The sequence below is a fragment of the Microcaecilia unicolor genome, chromosome 1 (assembly GCF_901765095.1).
Source record: "Microcaecilia unicolor chromosome 1, aMicUni1.1, whole genome shotgun sequence".
NCBI classification, from domain to species: domain Eukaryota; kingdom Metazoa; phylum Chordata; class Amphibia; order Gymnophiona; family Siphonopidae; genus Microcaecilia; species Microcaecilia unicolor.
Genome location: NC_044031.1, coordinates 46,703,832 through 46,731,713, shown reverse-complemented (window position 1 = coordinate 46,731,713; position 27,882 = coordinate 46,703,832). Strand labels below are relative to the sequence as shown.

At 43.7% G+C, this 27,882-nt stretch overlaps 1 protein-coding gene across 2 annotated transcripts in view; it reads right to left on the bottom strand.

Moving 5' to 3' along the window:
- The window catches only part of LOC115460032 (cyclic nucleotide-binding domain-containing protein 2-like), an 89,032-nt gene that overhangs the window by 15,355 nt on the left and 45,795 nt on the right, over positions 1-27,882 (bottom strand). For both annotated transcript variants that reach the window (XM_030189888.1, XM_030189889.1), the window contains exons 7-10: positions 22,596-22,734; positions 14,115-14,226; positions 10,873-11,113; positions 4,708-4,855 (exon numbers count right to left, since the gene is read on the bottom strand). In XM_030189888.1, coding sequence (XP_030045748.1) covers positions 4,708-4,855; positions 10,873-11,113; positions 14,115-14,226; positions 22,596-22,734 — 640 coding nt within the window. The remainder of the gene's footprint in view (positions 1-4,707; positions 4,856-10,872; positions 11,114-14,114; positions 14,227-22,595; positions 22,735-27,882) is intronic.

Genomic DNA, 27,882 nt, shown 5'->3' with positions numbered 1-27,882 from the left:
TAGACAAAATGAGGGTTTTGGAAATGGATGACTGTTTGTTCCTCTCTAGGCTATAATTTTCCTGTGGAGAATTATTACAGAAAAATGTTTTGATTCCATAAAATTGTCACCACGTAGGGCTATATGATTCACTGATTGATTTCAGTGTTAGCTCATTCTACAAAATACAGCCAGGGTGGGTTACAAAAACCACACACAGTAAAATTCATAAAAGTACAAACTTCAAAAACTGCAGTAGACCATGGCAGCAAATTGCAGACAGCCTTTCAACTCTTCCACCCAAACACACTCAACCCACTGGGAACAAAAAACTCATGACTACCCCTCTAAACTGCATGCAATCATCAAACATCTCAAAGAGCATGGTAGCTTATTCCATATTAGTGGAGTAGTGTGCAAACCCCCCCCCCCCCCCCCCCCACAACCTCTGACCCTTGACAACCAAAAGATGTTGGCAGAAGGTAGTACATTTTTCCTGTGAGCATAAAGAATGTGCTGGTATATAATGTGGGCATTTATCAAGTGTATACCCAAGGAGGATTGAATATGTTAGTGGAAAAAAGAAACAGAGAAAATATTAGTGGATAAAGACCACATGGCCAACCCAATCTGTCCATCCATACCAACTGCTAAGCTCTACCATCCATTCTTCTCCCTTAGAGATCCTATGTACTTGTCCCAAGCTTTCTAGCATTCAGATACATTCTTTGTCTCCATCATCTCCACTAGAAGGCCATTCCATGAATTTACCACCCTGTCTGTAAAGAAGTGTTTCCTCAGGTTGCTCCTGAGTCTGTCCCCTTTATCCTTCATCCTAAGCCTTCTCATTCCAGAGCTTCCTTTCAATTAAAAGAGACTCATATCCTATATATTTATACCAAAGAGGTATTTAAATGTCTCTATCACATCTTCCTTATCCTGCCTTTCTTCCAAAGTATACATGTTGAGATTTGTCTGTTCCTATATACTTTCTGATAAAGGCCACTGACCATTTTAGTAGATGTTCTCTGGACTCCATTCTGGTTATATCCTTGGAAAAGCGCGGTTTCCAGAAATACACACAGTTCTCCAAATGAGTACTGTATATAAGAGTATAAGTTTCAAAGGTTTTACCCATGTGAAATAACCCCATCCAAGGGTAGAAATATATCTGTGTCATAGCACGGACGAAATGAGGTGGGTTTAGGTGAAAGAGCAGAAAAGTATGTATGGACTATAAGGCAGGTGCCAACACCAATAGTGTAGCCAGAACCAACATTTTTTTTGGGGGGGGGGAGGGGCAATGGTGTCTTCTTCCCTTACTCTACCCCCCCCCCAAAAAAAAAAAAAAAAAAAATTAAAACGCCAAAGCCATAACAGGACTCTGTAAGCCACATTGAGCCTGCAAATAGGTGGGAAAATGTGGGATACAAATGCAATAAATAAATAAATGAAATAAACTGAAGAAATCCAGATCGGCTCTGATCATCTAAAATGCAGCTCTTTGTGGCTCAAAGAGCCTCTGCCGTCACAGGCACCACAAGCATCTCAGTTTTTGGTTATGAACTGAGCATGTTCATGGTGCTCGTATCAGCTGCGGCACTTTGAGGGCTGACAGCCACGCTGTAGGTGATCGTGTCCATTTTGGATTTCTTCAGCTACTACTACTACTACTTAACATTTCTAGAGCGCTACTAGGGTTACGCAGCGCTGTACAAATTAACAAATAAGGACAGTCCCTGCTCAGAAGAGCTTACAATCTAAAGGACGAAATGTCAAGTTGGGGTAGTTTAGATTTCCTGAGAAAAGGTGTAGTGATTAGATGCCGAAGGCGACATTGAAGAGGTGGGCTTTGAGCAATGATTTGAAGATGGGTAGGGAGGGGGCCCGGCGTATGGGCTCAGGGAGTTTGTTCCAAGCATGGGGTGAAGCGAGGCAGAAAGGGCGAAGCCTAGAGTTGGCGGTGGTGGAGAAGGGTACTGAAAGGAGGGATTTGTCAAGAGAGCGGAGGTTACGGGTGGGGACATAAGGGGAGATGAGAGTAGAGAGATAAGGAGGGGCTGCAGATCGAGTGCATTTGTAGGTGAGTAGGAGAAGCTTGAACTGTATGCGGTATCTGATCGGAAGCCAGTGAAGTGACTTGAGGAGAGCTATTGGACTTTGGGGATCCCCACCAGCCACAGAAAGGTGCATCCGGCTGCTGGATGGGCCTGAGGCAAAAGTGAATGTGCTCAGGCCCACCTGTGGCTACACCCTTGGCTGACACATTTTCAAAGGTAAATGCCATGGGGAGTTTCCATTTTGAAACACACGTGCTTGTACCCAAGGACTCAAACATTGCTCCCTAAATTCCTTTGACCACATGGATAAAAAGCAGCTTGAGCATGAAGGGGTTAAAGAGGTAATTTTGTAAAGGTTTTCAAGCCTATGAGACTTGGAGGAATAGCATAATGGTTAGAGCAGGGGGCTGAAACCCAGGGTAATTGACTGGCACTAGGTAATATGAAGTAAACATATTTCATGCTCAGTGTGTGGCGGTGACCAAAAAAGCAAACAGGATGCTAGGAATTATTAGGAAAGGGATGGTGAATAAGACCGAAAATACTATAATGCCTTTGTATCGCTCCATGGTACGTCCGCATCTTGAGTACTGCATTCAGTTCTGGTTGCCGTATCTCAAAAATGAGATAGCGGAATTAGAAAAGGTTCAAAGAAGAGCGACTAAAATGATAAAGGGATTGGAACGCCTCTCATATGAGGAATGGCTAAAGAGGTTAGGGCTCTTCAGCTTGGAAAAGAGACAGATGAGGGGAGATATAATTGAGATCTACAACATCCTGAGTGGTGTAGAATGAGTAGAAGTAAATTGATTTTTTACTCGTTCCAAAAGTACAAAGATTAGGAGACAGTCAAGGAAGTTACATGAAAATACTTTTAAAACAAATAGGAGGAAATATTTTTTCACTCAACGAATAGTTAAGCTCTGGAACTCTTTACCTGAGGAGGTGGTAACAGCGGTTAGCGTATCTGGGTTTAAAAAAGGTTTGGACACATTTCTGGAGGAAAAGTCCTTAGTATGCTATAGAGGCAGACATGGGAAGCAACCGCTTGCCCTGGGATTTGTAGTATGGAGTGTTGCCACGATTTGGGTTTCAGCCAGGTACTTGTGACCTGGCTTGGCCATTGTTTGGAAAACAGGATACTGGGCTAGATGGACCATTAGTCTGACCCAGTATGGCTACTCTTATGTTCTTATGTACAAAACTTGAGCTATCCACACAATGGGCTTTTTGTTTGTAGGCCAGAACTTAAGAGTTGGAAATGGAATGTAAACTGAAGCTGAAAATTTCCATGCTAGAAACCAGAAGCATAGCTTCCTCCTGAAAAACTGGTCATGGTAGAGGTTTCATCACACACATGTTGGGACTCCAGGCTCAACAGCAAGCAATAAAGGCAAGTACCTTCATAGCAGCTCAAAGTTACAGAATGTGTAATGACACTTGGCAATAGCACATCGGTGCTAGACTGTGAATGAGCTTTTGAGACCCTAAAGACAATTTCTTCAGAGGTGGTCTTGAAATCTTATGTACATCATCATCTTTGGATAATTATTTAGTTGGTCCACTAATGAGCATCACAACTTGCAAAGAGCCCATTGTGATGATTAAGACACTGTCCCTGTGTCTACATTACCCTTATTACAGCCGGATTCACACAGAAGGAGCTACAGGGGGTGTTTAGAACTAAGAGGAGGGGAGGAATATCCAGAACGGAGCCCCTGGATTTTCCTTAGGTTGCAGAAGTCCTGTGGCTAGCAGGTACTGAAAGGGAACATGTCAGCCCTTAAGAGCCATTAGTGGGAAGAAGGAAGCTGTCTCTGGCAGATACCCCACTTGCCTCATGAATTTACCTTTAAAAATGATGTTGCCTCTTTCCCCTGTGCTGCATAGAAAGGTTACTCACTCTGGGGGGGGAGGGGAAAGTGGAAGCCCAGTCTCCAAGTAGGCTATTCCAACGAGCTGGGGCAGATCTCTTAGAATCGCAGGGGAGGGAAGTCCCAGCCACTTTCCTGGGAGGACAGTCAGTACATGGTCTGCCCCAGAGCTTCTGACTGTAGAGAAAGCAGAGAGAAGGGAAAGAGAGGAGGGGCGGACGGACAGGCAGTCAGCTGAAGAGCTTCCCGTGGATTGGCGAGGTAACTTAGATTGTGAGCCCATATGGGACAGTGCAAGTACCTGAATAATTATAAGATGTAAACTGTTCTGATTTGCTATGCAAGAAGTGACAGTATAGAAAATAAATAAACAAGAACTCAGACATGGAAAAACTGCCTGGCTCCTGATAAGGCAACCAGCCAAAAGGCTTCCCATGGACTGGAAAGGTATACCTTAAAGGGAAGAAATGTCTGGTTCCTGAGAAAGCACCCTGCCTAAAGGGCTTCTGTGGAGTGGAAGTTTTGCCCTACTATCTGGTCCATTCCTCTCCAGTTTTGACCTGCACAATGCCCACGGGGTTACACCATGTACATTAAAAAAGTTTCTTCCCACCTAGGCCCATGTAACAAAAAGCAGAAGAATACAGAATGCTTTGTATGTATATTTCACCTCTTAACATTTCCATAAGAAGGATTCAAACATCATAGCTTTAATGTAGCAATGAGATTATTGGGCCACCTGAAAATTGGTTCTTCAGTATGTCTGGTAGGTGAGAGGTGCAGAGCAGACTTACAAAGTATTGTCCTGGCCTAAGAGCATCAATGCGTAGGTAGACTGATGCGACAAGATGACTGGGTAATGTTTCCCCCAAATGGATCTTGGGATTGACCCTAGCACGCCACTTTTCCCGGACAAGCTCCTCAAGAGTGAAGAAGGAATCTCTGCAAAGACAAAACGATATGGCATTTAGTATCCCCCCCTTTCCAGGCCGACACATACCAAAGGCAATGAGTGCCACCACTCCACTGAAAGCAGAGGGATGGAAGGCACTATTTCATAGGAAGAAGGGGACAACAGTATTTTACTTGAGACAGTACATGAAACCATGGTACAAGAGGCAGAGGCGGGAAGGGGTACCACTTTACACAACACAGATAGGATGGCCAAGAGTCCTATATTATGCAAGAGAAGACAGTCCTGTTTATTGTAGGAAATTATCCTATGTTCTACTTAAACCAGAACTTGCAATTTTCTTGTTTGGCAATCTGGACTCTAAGGGGGTGATTTTTTTATTTTTAAAGGACATGTTTTACATGTATAAATAAAGTAGATGTGAAGAAAGAGTGCACCTATTTTCATGTGATCTGCGAGTAGACATTCCCAGGGTGTAGTTTGGATGGTGGAGTTAAAATGGATGTATATATTTTATATTATATGTGTGTATATGGATAGAGAACATGCACGTGTTTATACCTTCTTTGGGCACTGTCCTGTTTTTTGGGGAATGTGTCAGTAACCATTCTTTATACAGAGGAAAAGAACAATCTACAGGAAATGGTTGAAGAAGGAATGCTATCATTCTACAGGAGTCAGAGAGAGAACAGCAGCACTAAATAATGAATTGAGAGGAAGGCACCATCCCACAGGCTGCCGGGGAGAACAACATTAGACAGGAATGAAGGGATGACCTAATTCAAGACAAGCGAATAGGAGGAACAAACCTCATGTGACTGCGAGCAACAAACAAAGCAGTGAGATGGGTCTGAGGAGGATATCAAGTAGTCTTTATTAACAGCTAAAAGACGACCCAACACGGCTGTGTTTCGGCACGAAGGCCTGCCTCAGGGGTCTGGTGGATCTCTGATGTTATGGCAGAAATGCTTAACAACAAGAGTGTTGTCAAAGTCCTGGCTGTGAAATCCTTGTGATTTCCTCAATGGGACTGGAACGCTAAATTGCAGTGGCCATCAAACTGACTCTTGCCTAGGGAGATATTGGAAGATCCTCTCCCAGCGAAGTATATTCAAAAGTCTGGCCCATGTCTCTCTCCCATATATCTGTATAGCGTAATATAGAGTCTGGTAATTCCACCTCTTTCACATCCACTTTTTAATGCACCATATATCATGGTTTCCGCTAGACAGAGTTCTCTGCTGGTTGTGTGTTTGATATAGTCCTTTATTTGCAGATAATAAAAAAATCATCACTGCTAGTGAGTTCATATTCCTCCATAAGTTCTGCAAAGGGAAGTATTGTTCCTGCTTATCCCACTTAACCCAAAGTATGCATTGATAGAGATGCCTGCCCATCTTCTATAGGTACTGTCCATCTTTCCAGGTACCTCCTATCCCATGATTTTCCAATTTCCTCTGTCTTGAGGTACTTTGTCAAATGCCTTTTGAAAATCCAGATACACAATATCAACCGGCTCACCTTTATCCACATGTTTGTTCACCCTTTTAAAGAAATGTAGTAGATTGGTGAGGCAAGATTTCCCTTCACTAAATCCATGTTGGCTTTGTCTCATTAATCCATGCTTTTGAATATGCTCTGTAATTTTGTTCTTTTTGATCTTCCTGGTTTCCTCAAACCAACGTGCTCATGCATGGTGGCTTCCAAAGGAGCCTCAGCTGCAGGTTGGCTAATCGATGAAGAGATTGCTCCTGGGCTCAGCGAAGATTCCTCGGCAGCCCTCTCCCTCAGACTAGCTGGATCCATTGGTGGCTCTCTATCATCAGGGGACAGCAATATGCTGCTACCCAGGAGTGGGGAGGCAGATGCTCCTGCCTCCCAAACTCACAGCAGATCCCCAATACATGTTACTGCCACAAAACTGTTGAGGGTGGTTTGAACAAATCTGGGTAAGGAAGTAGAAGCCACAGAAGCTGTAGGGTAAACTCTCCTGCGATGCTTCTTAGGCACCGTACAGGCATAACGAGGAAAGCGGCTGAGCGTTCTTCTCTCTAGGGCGCCATCTTGTCTCCCCTTCTGTCTAGGACTAGGTGCCTGTCCCCTTCCTCCTTTTTTAATACATGGAATATAACTGGCCTGGGCTTCCAGGATGGTATTTTTGAACAGCATCCAAGCCTGGTGTGAATTTTTGACCTTTGCAGTGGCTCCTCTTTTTTTTTTTTTTTTTGAAAGTTAAGTGCTAATGTATTGGATTTCCTGTTTGTACATACTTCAGGACTGGTATCAAATCTGATCATATTATGATCACTGTTATCAAGCGGCCCCAGCAGCATTACCTTCTGCACCAGATCATGCTCTCCAGTAAGGACAAGGTCTAGAATTTTTCCTCCTCTCGTTGGCTCCTGTACCAGCTGCTCCATAAAGCAATCCTTGATTTCGTCAAGGAATTTTACCTCCATAACATGCCCTGATTTTACATTTTCCCAGTCAATATTGGGGTAAGATATATGTTGGGCAGATTCTAGAATGCTAGTTACAAGGCTGATCGAACATAAGAGTACTATAAACACAAAGAAGCAGAATTCTCCTTTGGCTTTACATTGTGAGGAGTTCAAGCATAGTTTTGACTCTCTACGCTGTCAGGTACTGCAACAGGTTTGAGCTGAAGGGAAAAACGAACACCGTATCCTGTTGCAGACTGAACAGAGGTGGATATATAGGTTGAATCCACTAGTTCCAAACGGTTTAAACTCTAGAGTTGATTGGGTGCATTTTTTTCTGATCCCTATGAGTTTTCTGATCCTGGCACTCTTTTTGACTTCAGCATTTTCAGATCCCAGCATTGTCTGAATTCCAGAATTTTTTGTATTATTTGTTTAAGCTAAACCTTTTCCGGTTTTTTTACATGCTTTGACAGCGGAGCTGACAGAGAAGATTTAACCAACTAGCTATCTCAGCGTCTGATGTCATCACTGTTCTAAAAGCTGCGCCATGTTTCTTTGGCGTTGTCTCTGTGTCACTCGCTAACTGAAAGAAGTGCGAGTGAGTATATGGCGGGATTGTTTAGCGAATGAGAGTGAATGTTTTCACCTATAGGTTCTCTCTGTATTTACAGATTGTCTAGAGATCCTGAAGCAGAATTCGATCACGGACTAAGAGACAGATGAGAGAACAGAGATTTACTTCCAACCAAGCTAAGTGTGTTTAAAGTTTTCAAATAGCTTGTTGAAATTGGTTCAATGAGGTTTTTCTGGCCCATGATGAGAAAGCCCAACTCCGAGTGACCCTCATTTTTTGTAGTGTCACAGGGTTTCTCGAGGCCTTTTCCTCATTACAATGTGTTGGTAGTTCTGTCGCTATTACAACAGTCATATTTTACAAGAGTACCTGTATAAGTATTTACCTTAATCTGAATGTTTTAAGGTCCTCACCCCAACTTACTTTTGATATTGGTAATTGAAATTGCCCATTATCATTGTGTTCCTCATTTTCTCTGTTTTCAGTTTATTATGATTATATTGTTCTTTTCATATTTTGAAGATATGATAATATTTTTCATGTGCAATGATTGAAAGTGGTATTCCTGTATTTTGATCAATCCATGGTTGAAGTCACTAATCTGAGCACATATTTTCACCTTACGTAATTAAGTGGTATTAGGATAATTTTTGTTTTGTTGTTTGAATATTTATTTTAAAATTTTCTGTGTATCTTCCAAGTCTATATGTTTTTTGATATTTACTTATGCTGACTGTAGGAATTATATAGTGTTATCGTTTACCTTTTCTCCTATAATTTTTCTTTCAGTTTTGCAATACCCTTACAGCAGGGGTTCTCATCCCAGTGCTCGGACACACCTAGCCAGTCAGGTTTTCAGGATACCCACAATGAATATTGTGAAGAATAAGGGGCTGTCCTATCCTGGGTAGGCCACTAGATGGCGCTGTTCCCATAGAAATGGGGGGAAATGTCCAGGATGAGTCACTAGAGGGAGCCAGTAGGGGAATGGCCAGGTGAAGGTTGCTTGGACCAAGGAGAGTCCTGGGCTGGAAACAGGTGTAAGTTGTTATAGGCTGGGTCCTGCCTGGAATTAGGGGGAAGAGCCTATAGGGATGGAGAAGCTAATTAACCACCTTATTCCTGCCTGAGTGGTGAAAGAGAGGAGAGGAGCTGGAGACCTGGCAGCTAGAGGAGGAAGATCCCCTTGAAGGTACTGGCTGAACTCTGTGTACTTTTGAAGCTCTCTGCTGAAAAGGTGACAGCTGCACTACCCTCTGAGAAAGAAAAGTAAATGCTTTTGTTTGGCTGTTTGAACTGTGAAAGTTTGAGGAACTGCTTTAAGGCTGAAAAGGGTTTAATTAGAAGACTCTGAGTAAATGTCTTTTTGGTTATGATTGAGTTAAAGAAGAAATGTTTGAATTGAAGAAGAAATGTTTAAGTTAAAGAAGGAATAAGCCATGAAGATTTTGTTAAATGGCAACTAATAAAACCTTTAGTTATGAGAAGCCTGGTGTTGGTGAACATTTGTGAAAGGTGAAGAGGAGGCAGAGAATTCCCCTGTGTTTGAGGCCGAGTCCTGGTGAATTACCAAGAAGCGTAGAGCCCAACCGTGACTGTGTGTGAAGGAAGCTAAGCAGAGTCAGCCCTGGCCAGGGCCTGGAAGGGTGACCAGCTCACAATATGCATGATATAAATTTGCATACAATGGAGTTAGGGCATGCAAAGTTATCTTATGCGTATTCATTGTGGTATCCTGAAAACCTGACTGGCTAGCAGGTTTATTTTCGAAAGAGAAGGGCGCCCATCTTTCAACCCAAATCAGGAGATGGGCATCCTTTTCTCAGGGTCGCCCAAATCGGCATAATCGAAAGCTGATTTTGGGCATCCTCAACTGCTTCCCATCGTGGGGACGACCAAAGTTCATGGGGGCGTGTCGGAACCGTAGCGAAGGCGGGACTGGGGTGTAATTAAGAGATGGGCGTCCTCGGCCGATAATGGAAAAAAGAAGGGCGTCCCTGATGAGCACTGGGCCGACTTTACTTGGTCCATTTTTTTCTTGCGACCAAGCCATGAAAAGGTGCCTGATCTGACCAGATGACCACCGGAGGGAATTGGGGATGACCTCCCCTTACTCCCCCAGTGGTCACCAACCCTCTCCCACCCTAAAAAAAAAACTTAAATTTTTTTTTGCCAGCCTGTATGCCAGTCTCAAATGTCATACCCAGCTCCATGACAGCAGTATGCAGGATCCTGGAGCAGTTTTAGTAGGTGCAGTGCACTTCAGCCAGGCGGACCCAGGCCTATCCCCCCCTACCTGTTACACTTGTGGTGGTAAATGTGAGCCCTCCAAAACTACTACTACTACTACTTAACATTTCTAGAGCCCACCCGAAACCCACTGTACCCACATGTAGGTGTCCCCCTTCACCCCTTAGGGCTATGGTAGTGGTGTACAGTTGTGGGGAGTGGGTTTTGGGGGGCTCAGCACCCAAGGTAAGGGAGCTATGCACCTGGGAGCAATTTGTGAAGTCCAGGGTGCCCGGTTGGTGTCCTGGCATGTCAGGGGGACCAGTGCACTACGAATTCTGGCTCCTCCCACGACCAAAGGGCTTGGATTTGGTCATTTTTGAGATGGGCTTCCTCGGTTTCCATTATGGCCGAAAACTGGGGACGACCATCTCAACATTTAGGTCGACTATCGTTGACCTAAATGTTGAGATTTTGGGCGTCCCCGACCATATTATCAAAACGAAAGATGGACGCCCATCTTGTTTCGATAATATGGGTTTCCCTGTCCCTTTGCGGGGCTGTCCTGCGAGGACGCCCTCATGAAAACTTGGGCACCCCGTTCAATTATGCCCCTCCACATGTGTCCTGAGGACAGGGTTGAGAACCCCTGCCTTACTGTAATGAACCTCACTCCTAAGCCAAGGAATGTGGAGTATGATCTCAAGTCTTTCACATTTACTGCTAACACTCACCATGGTACTGGCATGTGGTCTATGAGATTCAAGTGTTTCATGAATGTCTCCACCTGGTGTCTTACTTGTACTTCCTGGTGTTGGATTCCGTCTTGCTGTCAGAACGTGTGGTGCTGTGGGTGACCCTAGGGTTGCTGGATGAAATCTTTGGAGAACCAAGATTTGAGAAACCTTCTGAAGTCTGAGGTGCTTGCAGGGTACTTCTTCTGTCCAAAGAGGAGAGAAGTGAATTGTGTGTATCCTCAGTTTCAGCCACTGAAGCTTTGAACTTCGAACCAGGTTTTTTCCTTGTGTCTGTCCTCCTTTCTGCAATGAGACATTTAGATTGAAATAACAGAGAGTAGCTCTTCACTTTGTCTTAAAATTACAGTATCTGAGGGGGTATTAATGTGGACTACCATCAAAACGGGTTATTTTATCTTTGTTTATTTTGTTTGCTTGATATACTGCCTAATCCAGCTAGTGGGCCACTGCAGTTAAATAATAAAATCACAGATAAGGAAAGGAACACTAAAGTAATCAAACAAACAAACACACTTACTAAAGGACACAGAAAATTAACAAATTGGGAAGAGTGAGACACTCAGAGAAGGCTGTATAAGTGCAATTAGAGCATCTCTGGCAAAAGGTGACTGAAGTCTCAGATCCCAAATGTTGAGAATGGCCAGTTTTTCATGTCATGGGTTCATTTGCAGTCTGATTATATGTTTGAACTTCTGTAATTTTGTAATTGTTTTCACATAAGAGGATGGGGTTTGGACTATTATATTACAAATCGCTTGCACTAACAGAATTCATTACATTTCACTAAAATTCATTAAACCCTATTTTTGTTTTGTTTCTGGAGACTTTAGTCACCTTCTCCCAGAAATGGTCACCTATGTCTGAAAACTACTTTTAAAAATGAGCTTTTAGAGAGGCCTTAAATTTGGAGAAGGACTGCTCAGCATGAAGTAAGGGAGGTAAGTTGTTCCAATGTCATGGGGCTAGGAAGCAAAATACCGAGTGCTTGGTAGTCACCAGGTGGATGCATCGGGGCTGAGGTAGTACCAAGTGGTGAGAATCCAGGGATTGAAGTGACCATGTGAGAACATAAGGGATAGTGTGAGAAGAAAGATAAGTTGAGATTCTTGAGTAGTAAGCCTTGTGTTTCAGGCAAAGGATTTTACCACAACCCATACTATTTTAGCACAGGTTCTCATTGCATAAAGTGGAGCCCCTAGGTTCCTGACATATACTTGTGACCTGTATTGGCCACTGTTGGAAGAAGGATACTGGGTTAGCTGGACCATTGGTCTGACCCAGTAAGGCTATTCTCATGTTCTTATGCATGACTTGTGGTAAAATAACCCATCTTAATGGTAGTGCACATTAATGACTTCCTTTCTGAATGCCTCTAACCAGTGGCGTACCAAGGGGGGGGGGGGGGCGGTCCGCCCCGGGTGCACGCCGCTGGGGGGGAGTGCCATGTGCCGGTCAGCGTCGTTCGTTTCCATGCTCCCTCTGCCCCGGAACAGGAACTTGTTCCGGGGCAGAGGGTGCATGGAAACGAACGACGCTGACCGGCGCGCGGCACCCCCCCCCCCCCAGCGGCGTGCACCCGGGGGGTTCTTTCGCTGGGGTGAGGGGGTGTCCTTTCGCGGGGGGGGGGGGGGGGGGCGCTGCACCCGGGGGAGCAGGGTGCATCGGCGATCCGCTCCGGGTGCCCTCTAGGAACGCCACTGCCTCTAACGACTGAAGTATTATGGAAGGTTTCCTACCCAGGAAAATGAAAACCGCAGTTCTGCATCCTCTCTTTCTCCTCTGTTTACTTGGCCCAGCAGTTTCCTTATGCTCCTTCAGTTCAAAGCAGACCTAAAACTGGGACTGCCATACCGGAAGCCCTTAGTCTTCACTCCCAGTTCTCTAGGGCTGCCAACAGCTCGGGTTTTCAGGATATCCCTACTGAATATGCATATGAGAGATTTGCATACCTACTACTTCCTTTGTATGCAAACCTCTCTCAGGCATATTCATTAGGGGTATCCTGAAAACTTGACCCATCATGGTATTTTACAGGCTATAGCATGGCTTGGTATTGTATTTGCATAGTAATGAGCTGCTTTACATGCATTTGCATGTTTTGCATCTCATTAATATATAACCTGCGGTGATTTAAGTAGCACTGCTTTAGGGCAGGACAACCTATACTAGTGTCCTTTTAGTCATGTTAAGGAGCTAATAACGAATTTATTACCCTAACACAGCTTGATAATTTCCCCTCTAAGTCTTTTGAATCTAGGGCCCCATGTAAGTTTAATATTTCATTCAGGTCCTTATCTAGTTAAAAATTGCTCTCCTACTTTACCAGTATTTCTAATTCTGTATATAAGAACATAAGAGTAGCCATACTGGGTCAGACCAATGGTCCATCTAGTCCAGTATCCTGTTTTCCAAACAGTGGCCAAGCCAGGTCACAAGTACCTGGCGGAAACCCAAACCGTGGCAACACTCCATACTACAAATCCCAGGGCAATCAGTTGCTCCCCATGTCTGTCTCAATAGCAGACTATGGACTTTTCTTCCAGGAATTTGACCAAACTGTTTTTAAACCCAGATACACTAACCGCTGTTACCACCTCCTCCGGCAAAGAGTTCCAGAGCTTAGCTATTCGTTGAGTTAAAAAATATTTCCTCCTATTTGTTTTTAAACTATTTCCATGTTTTCTTTATTTCCTGAGTCTGGTTTTGTCTATTAGTTCTGTTAATTTTCTGTTTGTTATTGTTTGTCTTTGTTATTGCTGTAATAAGGAATATTTTATTGTTATCAAGCTTTTCTTCATTTAATGTTGTCAAATATTAAATATAAAATTACAAAAAGATTTTATACAGGTCATAATAGATTTTCTTTAGATAAATGTAAGCACAATTTATGTTGTTTGGATTTTAAAATCATTTTTCCAAGGTTGCTTCTTCTTTTACTGCCTCGTCCTCCTTCTCCATTCCTAATCATGACCTGCACGGCATGGCCAGTTTCCAGTGTTCAACCTCTCCCCAGTGGCCACTTCTAACTGTGGCTTGGGAATTTTTCTCCCACTTATTCTATCTTCAAGCTTCATTTTTTCCCCCCAACACATGAATTGATACTGCTTAGTAGCTGACCAGTGAAGGTCACTGTCACTGCAGGATGTGACCCCCCCAATGGTATTTTTAGTGCTTCAGGTCACCCGTGGGGTAAAGACATATAAGTCCTACAGGGTGTACGCCTACTCAAATGGGTCATCAGATTAGCACAAACCCCCTTAGCTGACTCCGGGCTAGAGCTCACCTGGCTGACTGCTCACCATCACTTTTCCAAGCAGCGCCTCTTGACGCTTAATCCATTTCAGGTAGGAAGGGCATTGACTGAGATCTACCAATCGCAGAATGTCACAGCGACCCTGCAAGAGTTTCAAAACGGACATCGTTACTGAGATACGGCTGTACCTGACCTTCACGACTACATCACAATTAATGTGGAATGACAATATACAGTAGAGTATCTCCAACAGTGACAACAGGTCCTGTGAAGCAGCCCGAGAGGAAGAGCAGGTTTTCTGTCAGGGGGAGGGGCTACAGTTTTGGTTTCTGCCAAAAATGCATAAGCAGGGCTGCCGGGGCCGGGCCCGGGACAAGATCGCCCCCGGGCCCCCCCCCCCCCGAGATTGCGTCGCGCCCCCCCCAACCGAAGTCGCTGGGCCCCCCCTCCACCCGCTGCCGAGCCCTCTCTGAACTAACCTGAAGCGCTTTCACCTTCATAGCAACCAGCAGCAGCAGCGCAGACCTCTCCTTCCTTCCGTGCCCCGCCCTTGCGGACGTTACTTTAGGCGAGGGCGGGACACGGAAGGAAGGAGAGGTCTACCCTGCTGCTGCTGGTTGCTCCAAAGGTGAAAGCGCTTCAGGTTAGTTCCGGGAGCGACGGCGGGCGGGCCGGACTGCAGCAGCGCCGGCCCCCCCCCCCAGAGGCCCGGGCCCGGGGACTTTTGTCCCCCCTGTCCCGCCTCTCGGCGGCCCTGTGCATAAGTATTTTTGGCTGGAACCCAAACCCAGATTTCGGATTGGTTTCGGTGCTGAATCCAAAACTGAAACTCAGTCACCCTCTACCTTGTGGTGTACCACAGGGGTCTCTTTTGGGTCCTGTCCTCTTTAATATCTGTTTTCTTTACTTGCGCTTCTCCTACAGTCACTAGGAATTACTTTTTATATCTATGCAGACAGTGTTCAACTATTTTCCCCCCTTGAATCTCACTGTTTACAAGTCATTGAACAACTTTCAGTAAAACTAACCAAGGTTGCTAATTTGCTCTGTTCAAACAATTTAAAATTAAACATCTGAAAGACTGTTTTAGTGTTTTTTCCCTTGGTTGGCCAGGCTACTCTCCTATGTTCTCCGTCTCTCTGTGGTCTGTTTATTCCTTTGCAGGATACTATTACAATTCTGGCTGTTGTGGTGGACAACCATCTCTCTTTCTTTCAGCATATCTCTCCTGTTGTCTTTACCTTCAGACAGATCTAAGCTGCCCGTTCTCTCTTTCACTTACACTGTCTTTGTTTATTGATATATTCTTTAGTTATTTCCCATCTTGACTACAGTAATTCTCTCTTCTGTGGTCTTCCTCAATATCTAATCCATCGTCTCCAGTTAATCCAGCATACAAGGCTTATTCACGGGGCACGTAAGTCAGTGTCACCCCCTTTCTGAAACTGGAACACTGGCTCCCTGTTCATCACTGTACTACTTTCAAAATATTGGCACTAACTCTCCAGATTTTGCATTCTGGGATCCCTCAGTTCTTGTTTTGATTGCTTATTCTGTATTTACTGGTGCCTTGTGTTCAGTTTATCAACATTTACTTATTGTACCATTGCATCTTTAAATTCACTCCCACTGAGCTAGATCTGCTTGTTTTTCTATTATTACTCCTATGTTTTGGAATTCTGTGCCCCTCAGCTTTCAGTTAGAACTTTCTTTTAAGAATTTTAAGGCGGCCCTGAAAATGTACTTTTTCAATAAGGCATTTAACACCTCTTGAAGGATGCCTCTCAGGTTTCACATTACTGTTAGGTCGCCTGTCTTGTACAGCCCTGGGATGCGCTATGCTTGTGTTGTATTCCAATGTCTTTTCTGCCCTCCTTTTTTGTCTTTAAGATTAATCTATCTCTAGTCCCTTATTCTAGTAAATTCTTCCCTTCTGTATTTTTAATTTTGTTTGTAAACCGTTTAGATATTGTTGATTTGTGGTATATTAAATAAACCTTGAATATTGACTTGATAGTTTCAGTGGTAGATGGGTTTTAAGTGTAGTGTCTAACGATCGTTGTCATAAGTGTAAGAAAGTGTATTCTACAGACATTAGCAATGCCAGCGGTGTCAAATAGAAATGCAAAATAAATACAATTGAAAAGAAAGATATTCTTTTTTTTAAAGTACAGATTTAAAAAGGCATTTACAATATTTATCATAGAACAAAGTTGCAGGATATGTGTTAATTTTGTCATGACGAGCCAGGTATTAGGGCACTTTGCAGGCTACTGCAATGTGGAATAAGATGTTTGCCTTTGCTCTTATAACAGAGTTGTGTCTGGATAAGGCATCTTTAAATATAACTGAATTGTTTCTGTAAGTGTATATGTGCTTTAGCACTGGTGTTTGAAGTCAGCTGGGTCAGTATTCAACAGTGGTGGGGAGCCTGTTTCCTTAAATGTCAGGTGCAGTGTTAAAATAACAGGTATATGCAATGCTGTTATACAAATAGTCAGGAGCACTACATATACTTATAGCCCCGGATTCTGTATAAGTTGCCTAAATTTGGATGCAGATCCCAGATCTGTGCATTAACTAATTAGCCACACAAAGGTGACATGCACAGATCTGCCCTATGCCCTATTCCATAAGGGAGTGTGGCCATGGGAGGACCTTTCTTTTTAGTAAATTTTATGATTTTAATCAGTAAATTTTATTTTTTGAATTTTGCTTTTTTTCTCAGTGAGTTGTGCATCTAAATTGTAATCAATGTCAATTAGTGCTCATTATTTATTTATTTGTTATATTTGTATCTCACCTTTTCCCACTTATTAGTAGGCTCAAAGTGGCTTACATAGTTCCGCAGAGGTGGTTACAGACTCCGGTGTGACCAAATACAGAATAGGGGTACTATTACAGTGACAAGTACAGTAAAGAAGTATCGGTAAATAGGTTGGGGCGATTCACACAAAATGTTAGGGTGTGATCATGCGTCGGGGTTGAAAACTGTCCGTTTCCTGATTAAAATGCCATATTTCCTTATTCGGCGAGTTTTTAGGTTTTTTCGGAATTCTAGGTGATTATTCATAGATTTCAGGCATTTTGGTAGAGAATTCCAGAGCTGTGTGCCTATGTAAGAGAAACTTGATGAGTATATTGACTTACACTTCAGGCTTTTACAACTTGGGTAGTGAAGAGTTAAGTATGTTCTGGCTGATTCAGTTGTGTTTCTAATTGGTAAGTCGATTAGTTCAGACATATAGCTCAGGGCTAGACCGTGTATTATTTTGTGAACAAAGGTACAATCTTGAAAGCGATACGTTCCTTGATTGGTAGCCAATGTAGTTTTTCCCAGAGGGGTTTTGCGCTTTCAAATTTAGATTTTCCATATTTTTCCATTATTGCTTGTTACGTGCTGTTATTAGCGCTCATTAATTAGCTTGTTAAGCCAATTAAGATATGTGCAGTGTCATAGAATCTGCGCCGATTTCAGTGCCTATATCTAAACGGGGGCTAGTGACTGAGTATTGCTGCTGTCCATATAGTTGGGTGTTCTGTTCTTCCTCCACCCTGGCACTGTCTGCATAGCGCTCTGGTGGTTAGAGAGATTTTCGGCAGCACTGTCAAAGATAGCCAAATTGGGTGGCTTTTCATTATCTCAAATTAAACAGAGAAAAAACAAAACAAAACAACAATTCTGCTGTTGGGAGCTAGACAGAATCACACTATGGATTTAAATCTCACTATTGGCGGAGAATCTTATTCATTAAATCATTTGATTAAAATCTTGGGTGTTGTGTTGGATGATAAATTATCTATGGAATATCAGGTTAACTCATTTGAGCTCTTTTTATGTTATGAAAAGGTTAAGAAGTACTCGGAAATATTTACTGGAAGATCTGTTCCAATTAGTGGCACAATCACTGATTCTTAGAATATTAGATTAATGCAATATTGTATATCTAGGTTTATCGAAAAGATTATGGAGAAAAATTCAAACTATTCAAAATGTGGCTGTACGTCTGATTGATTTCTCTTAAGAAATCAGATAGAATGACACCATATTTTATTAAGCTGGATTGGCTTCTCTTAGAGGCTACAGTGTTTAAATTGGGATGTTTATTATTCAAGATTGCATTTGGTTTGATTCCTCAATATATGATTTCTTTTGTATGCCATTCAATATCAGGACGATATTATAATACTCGAAATTCATTCTCATTTTCTTTCCCCAGTCTTTGGGGGATTATTTCAAAGAAGTTGTTTACTTGGGGGTCCTTTTACTAAGCTGTGGGAAAAAGGGTTCTGTGGCAGCAATGGCGTACCAAGGGGGGGAGGTCCGCCCCGGGTGCACGCCGCTGGGGGGGGTGCCGCGCGCCGGTCAGCGTCGTTCGTTTCCATGCTCCCTCTGCCCCGGAACAGGAAGTAACCTGTTCCGGGGCAGAGGGAGCATGGAAACAAACGACGCTGACCGGTGCGCGGCACCCCCCCCAGCGGCATGCACCCGGGGGGGTTCTTTCGCTGGGGTGGGGGTGTGTCCTTTCGCCGGGGGGGGGGTCGCGCTGCACCGGGGGGGCGCTGGGCGCATCGGCGATCCGCCCCAGGTGTCAGCCCCTCTAGGAACGCCACTGTGTGGCAGTGGTGGGAGCCATTTTCCCTGTGCGCCAGGGCCCTTTTTCACCGCAACGGGTAAAATGCCCCCCCAAAATGGTAACGCTGTAAGATAACTCTTACTGTGTGGCTATGTGGTGGGGAGTGATGGTAAGGGCTCCTGTGGTAACCTGGTGGTAACCGGACAGCGTGCAGCGAAGCGCCGTGCTATAAAATTAATTTTTTTTCTGATGCGCCAGAAACGGCACACACTGGAGCTGGAACTACTGCTGGTGGCTGCGTTGGGCCAGCCATAGTTCCGGGACAGCGTCTGGTAAGTCTGCATTAGGCTTACCACCACTTTGTAAAAGACCCCCCCTTGCTTATTTGCATATCAGGCAGTCAGCTTATAGAACTCCCTTCCATTTAAACTAAGGCATATGCCTAGCCCCACATCGTGGGTAACCTTGCATATAACGATTTTTCTCCCTTGCTGATTACCTTGTTATCATCTCTTGATAATTGAGGTTGGGGGGGGGGGGCATGACAAGAGATAGGTAGGAGGGATGTGGGGGGGGGGGGGGATGCAGGTTTAGGTTCTGATTGGAAGAGTTCCTATTTCGGTATAAAAGTTAAAGATCAGATGACTGTTTGTTTTTGATAGCTTGTTATAGTAGGTTGTTGATGGTGCTGTACAGCATTCTCCTGTCAATTGTATGTTGCATAATTGTCTTAAATAAAATTGACTTCCCATAAACTAAGGCATAAGAAAGGTTTAAAGACATTGTTGTTTTATAAATTGAAGTTATATGTTGTGGTACTTTAGTGAAGATGTGTTTCTGGAAGGTTATTGATGATTGTGATATTAATATTGGTGGCAACCTTGGATTAGTTTTTGTTATAACCTAGATTCTTTTTGATCTGGTATCTTAGTTGTAATCCACTATGAACTATGTTACTGGTATTAGTGGGCTATAAATGAATTATCTGTAACTGCAGATCCATGGATAGGGGACGTAGACATTTTGTGGCGGCTACTATATTGAATATTGACTCAAGTGAGTTTACAATAAGGTGTTACCAGTGACTGTTTAGAAGTTCATTGTCAGATAAGAATGTAACTAGGACAGCTCAGATCTTAGGGTGTAATTCGTTATAGACTGCCTAACGCTAAATGCTGGGATGATGCACGCTAAGCGCAAATTCTACGTTGGCAATTGCTGTTATAGGATATTAGGCGTAAGTCCACAGTTGTAGGCCTAACTTTGACTTTAAGCACAAGCACCTATGCCACCTCAATGGCTGGTGTAAACGCTTGCGTCTAACTTTAGAACGAAACAATAAATATCCAATAGTCTCTGGTAGATAGATAGAATATAATCCACTGCTGGAACCAGGATCACTGCTACCTAGTAAAAACTCATACTGATATAATCCAATCCAGTATTACACTATATCGCCATTCACTGTAATATTTTTTGTTTTGAGTACCCTCAGATATTTCCACTATCTTCGGCATTCAATTGTACTGCTGCCCAGTGGTGTAGCACTTATTTCACCACTAGGCAGCAGTACAACTGAATGCCAAAGATAGTGGAAATATCTGAGGGTACTCAAAACAAAAAATATTACAGTGAATGGCGATATAGTGTAATACTGGATTGCATAGGAGCCAACTTTTCAAAATTATTGGGGGTGCTAAGCCCAATGGAAATTACCTCTCCCTGGACACATACAAGGAATTTTCTCAATATTGGGGGTGCTCAAGCACCCACAGCACCCACAGAGTCGGCTCCAATGCTGGATTGGATTATATCAGTATGAGTTTTTACTAAGTAGCAGTGATCCTGGTTCTAGCAGTGGATTACGTCTAACTTTAGGCAGTTAGGTGCTGTGAGACCCAGGTTGAGGGTTGTGGGGTGGCCCTGGGAATAACTCAGACAGACACAGTATATAAATGTGAAAATAAATGTTTTATTCACCTGGGATCTGGGACCTGTTTTCTCACAGGCCAGGATCCTCAGGCGCAACAGTTTCTCTGGGTTAGTAACAGTCTTGAGTAGGACTCTGGGTAGCAGGCAAAGCAGTCTGTGGCTGGTGGGGTGCCCGCCCCAAACACAGCCTGTAAAGTCTCTGGTCTTCTGAGACTCAGGTCTGGCCCCAACCAGACCTCAGTACGGCTTGCATTCTTAACAAGAAGCAAAAGTTGGCTTACTTCAGCCAGGTCAAAGCAGCTAAACCTAATCTGTAAAGGCACAGACTTGTGCTTCAGCTCTTCCTTCCCTGGGCCTCCTTAACCTCAGCCTGGCCCTGTCTTTTAAACTCCCAGGTACTGACTCCACCTCTCCCAGCTCACTTCCTCCTGGGACGGGATCAGTGCTCTTAAGGTGGTCCAGGCTAGTTAGAGAGAGACTTTTCTTAAGGATGTTCTATAAACTCCATCACAGGTGCATAGCTGTTAGTGTTCTAGAAGATGTCTGACCCGTCCATGCCCCCCTTGTAGGTGCGTGCTATGGATTTTTACATATGCATCTTATACAGTACTGACTAAAGGTAGTTATACACGTAACTGCTAATTCCAGACTATATGGTACCATTAATAAACTTACCTCAAAGAAACACTAAATATGAGGCAAGAAACTCTCTCAGACTACACCTCCCAAATTGCAAAAAAGTGATCTATAAAACTGTCCACTCTGCAGACTTCACTTACCTAGGAACCAAATGGTGGAACTCCTTACCACCCAAAATAAGAAATATCCAGGAATATACTAGATTCTGCAAAATCCTCAAATCGTTCCTATTCAAACAAACCCCTCACAAAGAACAACCATATCTCAAACAATTCATTATGCCTGAATTGGTTATTACTCTATTTACCATCAACTTTCTCTTTGCTTCATGTACAATTTCTCATTCATAATAGATTTTCTAAATGTTAAACATCCATAGTTATCCCAATACATTTATGATAGTGTATTGTAAAATTGGATTCTTACAACAAATTACTTTCTAATGCATTATTCTTTGTTATGTATCCTATACTGTTTATTGTAAGCCACATTGAACTTGTTTGGAATAATGTGGGATATAAATGTCATAAATAAATACATAAATAATAGCCAATTATTGGTTGTTAATGCCAATTAGCAGCTTGTTAAACAAGTTACACAAGCCACTGCTTTTAACCTGTATTCACAGCTTTTGTGCACCAGCCCCCTAATTCTATAAAGGTCACTAAAAATTGCACATGTAAATTTGGGCGCACACAATTTAATTGAATAACAAGCTAATTAGTGCTGACAATTGACTTTTTAACAAGCAGTTATTGGCACTAATTAGATTTAATTGAAATGTACACATGTAAATTTAGGTGGGGGATTCGCGCCTACATTTTACGTATGAGTCAAAAAAAGGGGTGTGGAAATGGGAGGGTCATGGGCGGATCGGGGGTGTTCCTTTAAGCTACGTGCTTAGTTAGGGCAAATAAGGGCATTCATGCCTACATTTACATGTGGGTATTTGCAACACGTTTTAGTTAATGCAAATGGCCGCACCTAAAATTAGACGAGATTCCCGTGTGTAAGTACTAGTCTATAAACCGTGCCTAAATTTAAGCACTTTTTGTAGAATAGCACTTTTTTCAGTGCTGGGGGGGGGGGGGGGGGGGGGGGTTGACGCCATATGTAGAATTTGCCCCAAAGTGTAAAGTTAGGTGAACATGTTTCTAGAATCAGGAGGTTAGCGCCCACCCATATTAACCTTGACTGCCCCTTCCAAAATCAGTTCTGGCTACGCTACTGAGTTCAGTCATCGCAATGATAGTGCTTTTTGGGAGCAGGGATGGGGAGATGTATTATGGTTTCCACTGCAGTGGACTCTTCTCTCTGAGGTGCTATAGTAAGGAGAAAGGTTTTGTCCCGTTGTCTTTCTTACTTTAGTGATGAAGATAATATTCTTGGTTTCACTGGTGTCGTTCACTATCACCCTGCTGTGGTGACATTCTTCCGTTTTGCAGTGTTGGGCCAGCTTCTCCAGGGCTTCATCTGACCAGCTGGAGAACAGGTCCAGAGACCTGGAAGAACAGTAGGGGATGTTATTAGTCTGTTGAAATCCTTTTAGACTGCATAAACCTGTAACATCTGGTCTTGCTTCTCTGCTGCAAGTGAGGTGAGCGCCCATGAGTGGAGGACAAGATGCTCAGCTGCCATAACAGGGCAACAGCCTGATCACAGGAACAGAGGTTTAAAGAAGGAGGGAAAGCTCAGCACAACTGAATCAAAGGATACTTCAGTCAGAGGGAAGGAAAAGGAGACTCTACTAATCTGCTAATAATTAGAAATAAAACAAAACTAAGAAAAATAAAGTCATATCTTTTTTTTTTTAATTGAATTTCAATATATTTTTGTCACACTTTTGAAGGCAGAACCTTGTTCAGATTTTCTCAAGTTAAGTATGAGCAAAATGTGATAATCTCAGAATATATATAAGGAAAACATGAAAAGCATTCCAATGACCCTGTCCACACCTACCCCTACCTTTCCCTCGAGACTGTCGCTGGAATGTTTTTCATGTTTCTCTTATGCGTATTCTGATATTGTCACCTGTTCCTCATATTGGACCTGAAGAGTGTGATTCTGAGTGGAGGAGTGGCCTAGTGGTTAGGGTGGTGGACTTTGGTCCTGGGGCACTGAGGAACTGAGTTCAATTCCCACTTCAGGCACAGGCAGCTCCTTGTGACTCTGGGCAAGTCACTTAACCCTCCATTGCCTGCCATGAGTGGGAAAGCATGGGATACAAATGTAACAAAAATAAATAAATTCTACATTCAAAAAAATATATTATTGGCTCAATAAAATAGGCATCATTTAATTTTCTCTCTTTTGTTTTGTTTTATTTTATTTAAAATGGACTAATATGGCAACTAGGGGTCAACCAAATTTTGATTTCAATTTCAATCCATATTTGGTTTTATTTCAGTTTCAGCCAAAAATATCGGTACATTTTCAGCTGAAACCGAACCTTACTCTGTACTCAAGGCACACCCTCTCCCCACTGAACCCAAACAGGAGTGGGCTGAGCTCTTTTTCCCCTCTTTTTCTTTCTCCCACTCCCCCCCCCCCCCCCCCCCCCCCCACAAGAGCAGGTTCAGGTTGCTCCTTCCTTCTCTCCCCCTCTTGCCCGAACAGTAGAAGGCTTGGCTCTCTCTTCTTCCCCCCCCCCCCAAACACCTGTATGCCCCCTTGGCCTACCTTAGAGTCCCTGGTGCTCTAGTGTCTAGTCGGGGCAGGAATGATCCCCAATCACTCCTTCCCATGCTGTCTCCACTGTCAAAACGGCTGCCACAAACCCCAGTGGCAGTCCGGCAAGGCTGCCGCTGAAGGTTGCGGCAGCCATTTTGAGATTGAAGTCAGCATGGGCAGGATCACTCCTGCCCTGACTAGACACTAGACCACCAGGGACTCTAAGGTAGGTCAACGGAGGGGGGGCTACCTTTGTTTGGTGGAGAGGGAGGGAGGGGAGCTACCTTTGTTCGGGGGCAGAGAAGGAAGATGGAGTGGAGGCTGCTATGGTTTTGGGGGCAGGACCAGTTTTGGTTTCGCCCTGCAGATTCAGTTTCTGCCAAAACTAAAAAAAAATGGTTTTGGTCAGCTTCTAACAGCAACCTCACCTTGCATGTATTTAAGATGTATAGTCACTGGTGTGCTCCTGTGCTGTACTTTCGCCTTACAATATGTTTCTCTTGCAATCTGTTTAGTCAGCGAAACCAGTCCATCCCAAGATTGCTTATTTGCTCACTACTGCTGTAGCAGTCAATGGAGATGTCCCTATGCATAGAGTCAGGGCCGTGCCTAGGGTCTCCGGCGCCCCCCTGCAGTTGGCCTCTCCGGCGCCCCCCCCCGAAAACGAGCGCTACACTACCCACGCTCTTCTCCCCAGATCCTTTTTTTTTTGTTTAAATTTACCTCTCTAGCGCGCGGCAGCGTAGGCAGCGTTAGTGAGAAGGAGGCAGCGCTCCCCCGCCCCGACGTGTCTTGCCTTCGCTGTGTCCCACCTTCTTCTGACGTCAGAAATGACGTCAGAAGAAGGCGGAACCGAGCGAAGGGAAGACACGTTGGGGCGGCCGGGGGAGCGCCGCCTCCTTCTCACTAACGCTGCCTACGCTGCCGCGCGCCGGAGAGGTAAATCTAAACAAAAAAAAAAAGGATCTGGGGAGAAGAGGGCGAGGTAAGCACGGTGCGGCGGGGCGCCCCCCCAGAGGATGGCGCCCTCCTGCCATGCTTACCTCGCTTACCGCGTCGGCACGGCCCTGCCAGTTTGTAAATAAAGCCTGTAATCTCCCACAGTTTCACCAAGATCTTCAATCGTAATCAAAAGAAACCTCAAAGCTTCCCAGAGAGGTCATTCAATTTTGATTACATGTACCATTACTAGGTACTCCTCAACTGCAAAATCATAGCATTGGTTTTAATAATATCAGTAGGGAAAAAAAAGAACCAATGCGAAAAAACACCTGCAAAGGAGAAAAAGCTTTGGTTCTTAAAAAAAACCCTAATTTTATTTCTTTCAAAGTGTAGCCATGAGAGAAAATGCTTTAATGCTTCACTACGACGTTTCTAACACATTACATAAGTACATAAGTATTGCCATACTGGGAAAGACCAAAGGTCCATCGAGCCCAGCATCCTGTTTCCAACAGTGGCCAATCCAGGTCACAAATACCCGGCAAGATCCCCAAAATGTACAAAACATTTTATACTGCTTATCCCAAAAATAGTGGATTTTCCCCAAGTCCATTTAATAACGGTCTATGGACTTTTCCTTTAGGAAGCCGGCCAAACCTTTTTAAAGCTCCGCTAAGCTAACTGCCTTTACCACATTCTCTGGCAACAAATTCCAGAGTTTAATTACACGTTGAGTGAAGAAACATTTTCTCTGATTCGTTTTAAATTTACTACATTGTAGCTTCATCGCATGCCCCCTAGTCCTAGTATTTTTGGAAAGCGTGAACAGACGCTTCACATCTACCCGTTCAACTCCACTTATTATTTTATAGACCTCTATCAAATCTCCCCTCAGCCGCCTTTTCTCCAAGCTGAAGAGCCCCAGCCGCTTTAGCCTTTCCTCATAGGGAAGTCGTCCCATCCCCTTTATCATTTTCGTCGCCTTTCTCTGCACCTTTTCTAATTCCACTACATCTTTTTTGAGATGCGGCGACCAGAATTGAACACAATATTCGAGGTGCGGTCGCACCATGGAGCGATACAAAGGCATTATAACATCCTCATTTTTGTTTTTCATTCCTTTCCTAATAATACCTAACATTCTATTCGCTTTCTTAGCCGCAGCAGCACACTGAGCAGAAGGTTTCAACGTATCATCAACGACGACACCTAGATCCCTTTCTTGGTCTGTGACTCCTAACGTGGAACCTTGCATGACGTAGCTATAATTCGGGTTCCTCTTTCCCACATGCATCACTTTGCACTTGCTCACATTAAGCGTCATCTGCCATTTAGATGCCCTGTCTCCCAGTCTCGTAAGGTCCTCTTGTAATTTTTCACAATCCTCCCGCGATTTAACGACTTTGAATAACTTTGTGTCATCAGCAAATTTAATTACCTCACTAGTTACTCCCATCTCTTTAATAGTGTAACAACATTAGCTGTCAGGCCTGCAAAAAAAGACTTGAAAAAACTCAAACAGGAGAGGTGCACCAATCAATACTTATCCGACTTCACTTGTCGTCCGCAAAAAAACTCTCAATGTTTTCATCCTATTTCGTCCCATCTTCAATGCAGTGCCAGCTGTAGCTATTACCGGTCAAAACCAGAGTCCCCCAAACCCTGTGTCTGCTCCTCCCCAGCCTTTAAGGGGGGCCCAGTGCCGGAATTTTCTCCTTCTTGCTCCAGTGGGATGCGATCACCCAGGTCCCGTCAGGAGCAGGAGAGAGACAGACCCCGGCGCTGGGCCCGGGGGAATCTTGCCTCCCCCCCCCCCCCCGGTGGCCCTGCATAGGAAGAATTATGGTCAAAATCAGAACTGAAATCTAGACAGAGTATGTTGGGGTAAATTATCAACGTTTTTGTTGCCTTTAAGTGAAAATAAGGTTAACCTGTGCAAGTCAGAAATACGAAGGTAAGTGGATTTTCAGCCAGCTGAAAATATTCATGTAGCTGCACTATGCACACAAAACAGACCACATACAAACTAGGCATTCAAAGGTGGTATGTATTTTGAGGGTGTGTATTAATTTGTGTGTGTAAATGATACTTTGATAAGATATATATATATATATATAAGCATGCTGCTAATGGATCTCAGTTTACACCCCGTTCGGCATTGCATAAATGTGTGAGTGTGCATTTAGCTGCACACCAATCCAAAGCAGATATGGAATGCTCTACCCACAGACCTGAAATCAATTGTCGAAACAAATAACTTTCACAAATCTCTGAAGACATACTTCTTCAACAAGGCCTACAACGAGAGCCAACAACTTCACTAATTCACTTTCCCAACCCAACCAGTTATTATTATTTGTTACATTTGTACCCCGCGCTTTCCCACTCACGGCAGGTTCAATGCGGCTTACATGGGGCAATGGAGGGTTAAGTGACTTGCCCAGAGTCACAAGGAGCTGCCTGTGCCTGAAGTAGGAATCAAACTCAGTTCCTCAGTTCCCAAGTCCACCACCCTAACCACTAGGCCACTCCTCCACTGTTGCTACTATTTGAGATTCTACATGGAATGTTGCTATTCCAACATTCCATGTAGAAGTCGGCCCTTGCAGATCACCAATGTGGCCGCGCAGGCTTCTGCTTCTGTGAGTCTGACGTCCTGCACGTATGTGCAGGACATCAGACTCACAGAAGCAGAAGCCTGCGCGGCCTTCTACATGGAATGTTGCTAGTGGAATAGCAACATTCCATGTAGAATCTCCAAAGGTAGCAACATTCCATGTAGAATCTCAAATAGTAGCAACAGAATCTCCAATAGTAGCAACATTCCATGTAGAATCTCAAATAGTAGCAACATTCCATCTAGAATCTCCAATAGTAGCAACATTCCATGTAGAATCTCCAATAGTAGCAACATTCCATCTAGAATCTCCAATAGTATCTATTTTATTACATTTGTACCCCGCACTTTCCCACTCATGGCAGGCTCAATGCGGCTTACATGGGGCAATGGAGGGTTAAGTGACTTGCCCAGAGTCACA